At 44.9% G+C, this 10,507-nt stretch overlaps 1 protein-coding gene across 1 annotated transcript in view; it reads right to left on the minus strand.

Moving 5' to 3' along the window:
- The window catches only part of CHN1 (chimerin 1), a gene marked incomplete at its 5' end in the record, with an annotated part of 108,148 nt that extends 100,649 nt beyond the window's left edge, over nt 1-7,499 (minus strand). The window contains one exon of the mRNA XM_082483341.1: nt 7,397-7,499. Coding sequence (XP_082339467.1) covers nt 7,397-7,499 — 103 coding nt within the window. The remainder of the gene's footprint in view (nt 1-7,396) is intronic.
- Nucleotides 7,500-10,507: the final 3,008 nt, after the last annotated feature.

A 10,507-nucleotide genomic window follows, 5' to 3' on the forward strand; every position in this document is an offset into this window, starting at 1 on the left:
TCTGTTTTGTTTCGTTTCACCTGAAGACACGTTTCTGCAGAACTGTACAATCTCTGTCCACAAGGTGGAGCAGCTAAATAGCCTGAGATGCAGCTGCTAAGCCCCAAGTGCAAAAGAAGGAAAAATAATCGTCTAACAATGCACAGTTGACCCTTAGACTGCACGAAGCAGTTACCTATGCCTACACTCTTGGAGGATCCGGATTAATGTGCTTTTATTTGTCAAAAATAACACAGTCTTCCAAAAGGCTTGTATTAAGTTTATGCTTTGAGTTTACTGATTAAAGTAGTATTAAGTCATAACTATCATACTGCCACTGTATGTAAACACATTCCTTTCTTGACACCGAGACATGCTTTCTATCACACAGAAATCTTTTAGTACATCTAAAAAAAACAGTTAAGAACTCTTCGAGAGAGTTAGTAAGAGAATAAAGTCCCCAAACCCAACAAGGCAGAAAGGATCAGCCGACTCCAAAACAAATAGAAGAAAACTCCAATTCACACCTGAAACATCAGTCCTTGGCTGACATGAAGCGTGCATCAGCACTCTTCCTGGATCCTTGGATCCAGAGTATATTTCACTTTAACACTGTTGGATGAGATTCTGTGCTACGCATACTGTCTCCACTTCCTAGCAGGTCACTTGATGCCAAGGAAGAAAGGGATGTTGTCGTTCAATGGTGTGCCTGAGCTGATGATATCACAAGAGAATATCTCTGGAGAAAATTCCAAAACCTCATCTTATTTCATTACTCATGCACACAGTTGGACCCGCCCTTGCCAACTTCAGCAACAATACTCAGACCTCTGATTTCTTAAGATTCTTATACAAGTCACAATTAATAGAAAACACAATGTTATACCAGCCACCGCATGAAGCACACTTCTAAACACTAAGCTGAGAAGCCATTACTGAATTTTTTTCATCCTCGTTTATAAGTGTTAGTGTCACTTCTCTGATATTTTGATCAATTGATACCACTTTACTAGTTAATAGGTCTATCTTCTTTTCCCAGTTCCTATGCAGGTTTTCCTTTCAATTTTTTCTCGAGATTGCATTGCCAGCAAAACCTTTTCAAGGTTGCTCTCCTTATTTGCTTCATTAGGTTCTATAAATTAGGTAAGGTTAGCATAGCACCTAGGAGAAAATAATCTTATGATTCTCAGCACTTGGACACTTTCCCTCCCAGATACCTGAATGGGAGTCGCGATGACTGAATTTCTCTCTAACGTGGTTTCCATTGTTAACAAATCACCTTCATTTTTAAATCTTGTTAAAAAACCCAAACATTGTACTAATGTCCCTAAATTGTTTTGTCTAATTAGACCATTTGAAGCTCCTACTGTGACTAGATGATGAAGTGCTTAAATCTCCTTTAAAATTAGCCTGTGTCAGTCAGTACTGAATGAAGCCCAGGTATTTTAAGCAAGGGCTAAACACTTCAAGAGCAGCTACTGTAACCTGGTTAAAAAGATCACTTTGAGTTCACTGCTTTACCAGTGAAAAAGATCTAGCATAGGCAGTGCAACACAGGGTATGTATTCACTCTGAAAACTAATTCAAGAGCATAAGATGAGCAATGAACTTCTTCAAACATTTTTTTGGCCAAGAATCAGTGATGGGTACCATTTCTATAGCACTCCACATTTGTGTTCCTTGCAATGACAAAAGCCCTACTATAAATGCCCCAATTTCATGAGCAAACTTCCATTACCTACTTCAGTTAAGGAACAGATTTAAAAACCACTTTTCTGGCACAAATTGACTCTTTAGTTAAGGGGCTCTGCCAGTAAACTTTTACCATCACAGCCAGCCACAAGTTTTAAGCGTTGTTCAGGGCCATGTATAAAAATACAGAGGAGAACAACTTTAATTGTAGGTGATCTGTTTACCTCCTGTTCTTAGGTGGCTCTGCACGTAAGAAATAAGCAGATTAATTTTTGAGTATTTCCTACCCTGCAGAGAATCCGCAGGCATTACCTGGTTGTAAGCCATTTTACATTTTACTTTCTCTGTACCTGTGACTAAGCTAACCAAGCACTCTAAAATTTAAAAGCCTTCCCTAAGCAAGCAAAAGACTTATTTAGAGAACAACAAATTTATTTTGTTTCTCTATAAGACTGTCATATTAGAAAATACGTGCTTGTACCAATATAAGCATATCCTACTTTTTGAAGCAGCCGTGAGACAGTAAGTACAGTTTGCATGGAGAATAGCAATCACAGATGCACAGAACTTAAAATACTCATTTTTTAATTAGCATTTCAAGTATGGAAGAACTTATTTCAAAAGGTTTGCTTCATACCCGTAGTAGTAAATGGATTCATAGAAAATTACTTCTGTGCAGTATGACACCAGCGCTCACAGCTGTGGAAAGGCATTCTGTTAAGTGGGCAAATTAATATTTGCGTGCTCTTTCAACAATGTATGGATACCTGAAATTGAGGTATAATTGGTTTCTTTGTCCATACCCTCACTGCCTGTAGCAGCATATTGCTTGTTTCTTTTCATCTGGTATTTTCCCTACAAATTTCTCTAAAAACTGCCCTTGTTCATCATCTCCTTAAATAACCATATCTGTCATGCTGACTACAGCTCTGTCTCTGATCCCATTCATCTGTAACCACTCATCAGAGTGCAAGCACTTCAAAGATTAAAAGAGAATTGCTTCACTTCTCATTTCTTAACAACCAATATTCAGGAGGGTGAGTTTTCATCCATTCGCAGGCTCTGAGCAAGAAGGCAAGAGCATGAATAACTAATGACAAATATGTCCACGAAGATCTCTCCTGGCCCTTTTGAAATGTCTTTCTTTGTTCACACAAGAGAGTTGATGAGCAAACAAATGAACAGAAAGGGAATCCATAAAACATAAGGACTACAACATAACATAAAAACATCTTTCTTTCAAAGTACAATGCTGACTTTCTTTAAACACTTTCCAGGACATTCAAAGACACAAGAAAACAGCCATGGCGATAGGGTAACTTAACACTTCCCCTCCTTTTTCCTCTACATTGTTTGTTATCTTTCCGATACTTGAGTCATCCAAGTGGAATGACAGCACGCACCTCAGCAGTGTCACCGCCAGATCTCACAGCTTAGGGTATTAACAGACGGGCGCTAGGAAGTCTAGCCATAGAAACATGACTGATTGCTTTTCCTGTCTCTGCGAAGCTCCTACCCCTCACAGGGATTCAGCAGAGCAGAACCGGTGGGTATCCTTAACTGCTTCCCTGCTAAACCAGGAAAGTGGCTTCAGCCCAGCTCCACTAAGGCTGGGCATGAAGCCACTGGACTTTGTGCTGCAACGGCAGAGGACACCGGCTTATATGCCATTCCAGCTGCTGCAGCAGGCAGAAAGAAATGGTTAGAGAGGAAAAAAGAGGATACACCTGCAATTGCCACAGGTAAGGGAACGCGAATCTGCTGTAAGATGAAAAACAGGACTACAATTGGACACCTGCTCAAGTTCCAGACATTTATACACACCAGGTGTGAAAATCCGCGCTGCTTTGTGGACAAAGACATTTTTAAAATCCCTGCCTACTCTTGGTAGGCCATTCATGAAAATGGACATCGAATTCATTGCATCTATTATTTGCGACAAACAACAGGATCAGGCAGCATTTTTTTTCCACTTCTTAAATATATCAACTGTCTTCCAGTTTTCTGCCAATGCGGTCCTAGTACGGGATCTGCTTTCCCCTGGTAGATCAAACCTGGACTCTAAGTGCTTGGCCACTAGAATACAACTCAATATACTGTTGAAACCTTACTTCTACTGGTATCGCAAAAAGCCATGTCACATACAGGTGACGACCTATGGTCACAACAGGCCATTTCTCCCACTGTAACTTTGTGTAACTATGAATTCTGTTGGGATGACACTTTTGCCTGAAGCGGTCATCGCGGTTGATAGATATGTTATCAGTCAACAGTATGTGTTCAGTCAACAACTTCCATGCTCTCCCATCTTCAATTGCTTCCAACAGGGGCTGCTCTTCCTCCCCATCTCTGTGGAGCAGCTTACCTCCTCTCTCCTTCATAACCCACACCACACCCTTATTCATCAGCTGTACCACTGCACTCTGGGAACATGGGCAGCTCCCCACCATCTTCCATATAGCCAACAGTCAGCACGGGATACCTTGGAAGGTCATGACTGGGAGAATATGACAAAATTAAGAAAAGAATTTTAAAATAACTAAGACTGAGAATGTGAAGAGGCTTAACATTTTCCTCCTCTGTGCTTTAATGTTGCATCAGGACCTGGACAATAAACTGTAATGGAAAAGGAATAAGAAGTCAGGAGACACATAAAGCCCAAGGCTAACAGCCTTTTTCTGTAGCAGAAAAACGCTGCTGATATACACCAGAAGCTCTTTTCTCCAACCAACTTTCCAAAGAGTCTCAAGGTGCCACCTCAAAGGCGCAAACTGCAGTTAGTGCTCCAGCGCTACGTGGTGCTGCTCTGAGGACAGCGGCAAAAGGCAAGCTCCAACAGGAACAGGAAAATCCCAACCACTCTGGCAAGTAGAAAAAAATAAGACATATCCGACCTTTCAACTGCCTGATAACCGCATGTCCGTTGTAATACAGAATTCACAACATCACCCGTATTTTTAGTCCTGTCCCCTTTTAGTACAGTCTTTGGACTATGCACCAAAATAGCCATAAAACAGTATCAAGAGCATGGAGAAAGCATGTTATGACATTTCCCATCCCTCTCCTCTTTCTTGCTGTGCTCACACACATGCACACATTAACTGAAAGGGACTCAGCAAACTTGGTGGATTCCCCCCCCCAAGGTGACATGGCAATTTATCTCAAGTTTTGCACGCTTTGTAGCACATCCTATTAGAAGCAGCCCTGGAACGTGCAAAATTTGGTTCAGTGTGATATACCATTATGGGTTAGGAAAAAAAAAAAATGCAATATTGAGCCTAGAATGTATGTGAATCAGCAGAACCAAAACGAACACCTCCCTCAGGGCCTATCTGCTCAGGACAGTTTTACTGGTATAAAACAGGTGTAAATTTAAAATAGTACAATTATAGCTGCTTAATCCCTCAAAACAGGTATGTTAATTCAGGCACATTTACTCTGCGCCTTTCCCCAGATTTGCTGATGTTGCTTTGGTAGGGGCTTACATTGAAACAAATAAAAAAAACACTCTTTCGTGAGTTATACTTTTAATGAGTTACTATGGGTCAACTGTGGTGCAGTAACTGAAAATGTGACTACCCACATGCAGCCAAAAATCAAGATCAAGGCTGAACGCTGTTCTTGAAGTTCAGAGCAAGCATGTTGTGGTCCGTCTTTGTTACACGCTAAGAGACAAATGGTGGCAAGCCACCTCAGCTCAGAGGACACGCAACAACACACTAAGCTGTGCTAACTCAACTGTAAGTTAATCACAACCTCATCTGCAAACACATTGTGCATTTTCTGCATTTACCCAACTCACACTCACACTCCTGCATTCATTGTTTAAGACGTACTCTAAAGCTTTTACATTTATGAAAGGCACGATATTCATTTGTTGACGCTTTGTGTGTCCTTAAAAGTGTTAAATCTTGAAGCTTTACCCTTGGCAAGATATTATTTAAAACCTACACACAGCAGAGTAGCCCGGTCTATCTTCTCTTTGCTCATTATCTTTTACATGTATCAATGTAATCTACTCTAACAACAGACGCGATAGCATACAAAAACATTTAATTCAATTTACTTTGTAATGCAAATTTATATTAATAGAAAAGTGTCATTAAATTGATAGAATACACGTGAATTAAAAAAGAATCACATAAGCTTAAAAAAACCCTAGTACCTGACTTAGGAATACCACTTTACTTAAAACCTGAAATTAAAAAGAAATCTTAATATTTGCAGCCAAAGATTGTAACGACACATTAACTACCCACCTTGGAAAAAGTGTGTATTTTCAATAGCCAAAAATTTGATTTTTGGTTAAGGACAACTACAATATTTACCTTGAGTGCCTGTGTAACAACCTACGCCTTTTCTTAACAAGATGAAGTTACAATTATACAATGTAATATACACAGTAGGTTATTTTACAAAAGCCAATCTGCCATTTGAACACTCTCTACGTTCACTTGTGCCTGTAAGTTTAAGAGCTTAACACTCACCCTGCATCTGACAAGGCGCAGGGTCCCCCGTACCTGCACTGACTCCTCCAGAAATCCAGGGGCTCACATGAATCAAGTAACAAGATCACGCCTATATTGACGGAGACGGTTTGCTCCACTTGAACTATGATTTACAACCTTTTGCATCCTGAAAAACTCAGGCAGGAAATATAAATTTAAGTGACAGCACTGTAGCTAAATCCAATACTGCATAGATTTTATCTACAGAGAACTATTTCGCAACATGTGCTAAACTTGTTTTTAGATGGGGCTTAATAATAATATAATATAACAGGTGTCAAATTTTATGAAAACCCATGAGACAGTTTTTATTCTTTTAAGAAATTGTGCCAGCGCTAGAAACATGAGATGAATGAAAGCAAATTATTTGTTTACACAGGAAGCAAAATCCACAGTCTAAACACTACGAATAGACTTCGTGTCATCACATAAACCTATTCACTAGAAATCACTCCTAGTGCATGAGCTTCTTATGAGAAAGAGCATCCCGATTATCCTGTTAATTCCGTACTGATGTCAGTCACGCTAATTTCTGCTTTCCTTTGCATTGTTGCATTTACCTAAGGTTGCTAGACGCAGTTCGTAGCGCGTCCCCCCCCACACACTGTAAAATTAAGCATAAGCAAGCTAAATTAAGCACATTAAGCATAAGCAAGCTTAATAACCTTACTTAAGGGAACCCACATGTTCAACAGTTCGCACTCCAGCTTTCACACGCTGGTTCCCGCTTCGCCGTCCCCGGCTGGCAGCCCGAACCCGCGCCAACCCCGGCAGCCTGCTGCAACCGTCCCTTCCCCAATCGGGGCTATTACACGCAATTACAGAAACGCACCTGACCGCTATACGGGCCACGAAGCCCCATCCCCGGAGGCTCCCGGCTGAGCGGGGGTCCCTCACTAGCTCGCCCGCGGCTTGGCCCGGTGACCGGGGAAGGGGGGGTTCGTTGCTGAGGCACCGTAACTTTTATTCGCCTATCACGCCCCACAGCCCGAGCCCACGCCGCGGCCGGCACCGGGGGGAAGGGGTGGGGGGGGGCGTTATTCTCCTCATCTCCCCCGCCCTGCCCCACCGCCGCCCCCGGGGCGCGGGGCGGTGCGGCGGGCCCCGGCCTGCGGCAGCCCTCCGGGCCGGCGCCCACGCCCAGGCGCTGCCGTGCGGCAGACAATGGGGGCCGGCAGCCCCGCGCCCGCTGCGGGGCTGAGGCGGCGGTTACTCACCGAACAAGGTCAGAGCCATCGCGGCGGCGGGGCGGGCCCGAGGGGCGGCGGGGGGGGCTGGCCGGGCGGTGCGGGGCTGGCATTGGCGCGGCAGCTCTCGCATCAGCGGCGGGGCGCGCCTGCAAACACAAGTTGGGCGCCGGGCTGTCAGGGCGCCCCGCGGCACTGGCGGCCGCTGCCACTTGCTGCCGCGGGGTGGGGCGGCCGCAGCCCGCGGCGGCGGGGAGGAGAGGGGAGGGGAGGGGAGAGGAGAGCAGGCGAGGGCCCGGGGGAGGATGGACGGGGACGCGCGGGAACGGTAAGGAGCTCCCCACTCCCGCCCCCCCCCCCCGCCCGCGCTCACGCTGCGGCCCGCCGCCTCGGGGAGCCATCTTGCGCCGCCACACGACCCGCCTTCCTCCCGCCGCAGCCGGCGGGACGGTTCCCATGGCAACGCGGCCGGCCCGCCGCCCGCCGGGGCACAAAGGGAAGCGGCGGCTCCTCGCGAGGGGCGGGCGGGCGGCCCGGCTCTCCCCTGGCCGCGGGAGGGGACGGCGGCCCTGCTCCCCCCCCATCCCCTCACTGCACCGGCAGCGTGGGCTGCCCCGGGCGACCCCTCTCCTGTGAGGGGGTTCTCTGTGGAAAGCAGCGGGCGGCCTGTGCCGTTTCAGCCTCGGCCGGGCTGAACCTACCTGGTACAGGAGGAGAACCGACGGTCTTGTGAGGAACATGGCTTTTTTTTTTTTTTTTGTTAAAGCGGGAAGGAAATTTGCGGTGAAATGTCAGAAAGCATGAAGAGAGCGAAACTGTGGAATCCCCTCCAGAACGTTTTGGCGCGAGTGATTTCAGCCAGCCAGGATTTCAGTCCTTTCTCCCCGTCCAGGACTGTAAATTTCAGAGCCAAATGCGTTTAATTGAAAAGACAGCGTCGCGCCCACTGTAACTCTTTTCCACGGTTGACGTTTTTAACCCAAAACCAGATTATTTAAAGGAGAGGTTGGTTAGTACTCGGCCGATCATAGGTGGGATAACCTGACTCCCCCCTTGTTTGGGCATACAGTAGTTTCTCACTTGCGAGAGCATTGCTTTGCCTCTCAGGTGCGAGCCGTGTCTGCCGAGGACTCAAATCCAGCCCGAGCACGATGGCCACAAACCACTCACTCAATTTTTATCCGTTACAGCCGTGCAAAGCCACAGCCACCCGCAGAGGTTTGGGGAAGCATCCGCCGGGACGGGCCGATGATGGTGCAGGTGTCTCTCTAGGAGCGTCGCGCAGCCCATCGCGCCTTGGCCTGGGGCACTGGGGTGGCTGCCACAGAGGGTACGCAGGGGGAGGGATGTGTTCAGGGTGAGGGATGTGTTCAGGGTGAGGGTTTTGCCGTAGGACAGTCTGATGGAGGAAGAAGAGCATCTACAGCCGCCGCAATTAACGGTTCCTGTTGGGTGAATGCAGCTGGGGGTCAGCAAGTACATAAAATACAGCTAAATATTGCAGCTAACGCATAAAGGTTTAAATAATGCAGCTAAAACATAAACGGTTAGGAAAAAAAAAAAAAAAAAAGGGTGTTTTATGTATTTAGTTGCACACCAGTTCTCATACTCCGAGTTCTACCTAATCTTTTTGTAGAGAACAAAAGGGAAAGATTGTGTGGGAAAGTTTTCGATATATTTAAATTTTGTTTAATACCACAAGAAAAACATGGTGTTTTGTTATGTCTGTCAAATGTTTCAAAGCATAGGTTTTTATGTTAATGTATTTTGCTTAGTGTGCAAAGTTAAAAAAAAAAAAATTTATCCCAGAGTGATCATTTCCTCCATTTTATTCCTTCCCAAATGAATTCTAGCCCAAGGGACCCAATTTCACAAAACATTTTCATTTTGCATGTATAAAGTGGAGGAATTTATTGAGCAGCTGGGCTACTACGGAATAATATTTTAATGGCAGGACTAAAAGAAGGTTAAAAGTAGATGAAAAATGGTTTGGAAAAAAGCAGCATAAAAAAAATCTTTGCCATTCTGCCTACATGATTTGACCTTTGTGTGCAAGGAGTGTTTTGCTTTGCTTTTTGGAAATAAGTTGGATCTTTATAGAGATTTTTTTTTTCCTCTTACATTTCCTGGAATTAAATCCCAAGCTTTCATTCCAACTTCCTTCAATTAAATAGCCAGCTTTTACTCTTCCACTACTCCAAAAATCTTTTTTTGCTATCTGCTGAACTGCATGTTTACATTAGAAATGTTTTCCTGTCCAGGGAAAGCAACACTATTTTTCATAATAGGTATTATCAATACTGGAGTTGTTAAGATCAGTCTGAGTGATTTGATTAGTCATTTCAATTGTCAAATAATGCCTCTGCTATTAATGCAGTCATGGCTGAAACCTAGGGAAGCATGTTGGCCATTTCACAGTTAGTTACTAGAATCGTATTCCACCATGCCGGGAAGAGTTCTGGAGCTGATCTGCATTTTCAAAACAAATTGAGCTCCATCATTATTTCTAATTAGATTATTTGCTTGGTCTGGGAGGATGTTTTGGCCCATGCTTTTGAAAGGACTTCATTCATCGGCAGGCTCACACCCATAGCTCTCGACATGCCCTCACAGGTGGTGGCCCAAGAAACCTGCTGGGGGTGGCAAAGAGAGTGGCCGTACGTGGTATGTGCCATCGTACTCGATGGCAGTGCTGGCTTTTACAGAGGCTGATAGCCTTGACACAGCAGGAAGAAATCAAAAGTGCAAATCAGGAAAAAAATTAGCCTGAAGTTCACTAGGTGAAGGTCCCTTCCCCCACACCCTGCTTTTTGAATGGACCTAAAATCCTCACGGCAATTTCTTTTTAACAACATCATTATCTTAAAATTACATAATGCCTTATCAGGCCAGCACATCTTTGCGCACCAGCAATAACAATGATTTAACTACAACTCTGGGAATTTCGTTGGAGGAGAGCTGCAGCTTACCGAGCACTAACCCTTGCGCAGGGGCAAGGGGAGGAAACGCGGATGCTCCAGAGCAATGAGCACAGTTGGGCCAGAGGGGCTGTTCCGGGCCGGAGACCCCAGCTCCTATGTTTGCTCTTCTGCAGGGGAGAGCACAAACGAGGATCCCGAGGCAGTTTGCCATTGATTTAAA

This window comes from Vanellus vanellus, assembly GCF_965231255.1.
Source record: "Vanellus vanellus genome assembly, chromosome: 5".
NCBI lineage: Eukaryota > Metazoa > Chordata > Aves > Charadriiformes > Charadriidae > Vanellus > Vanellus vanellus.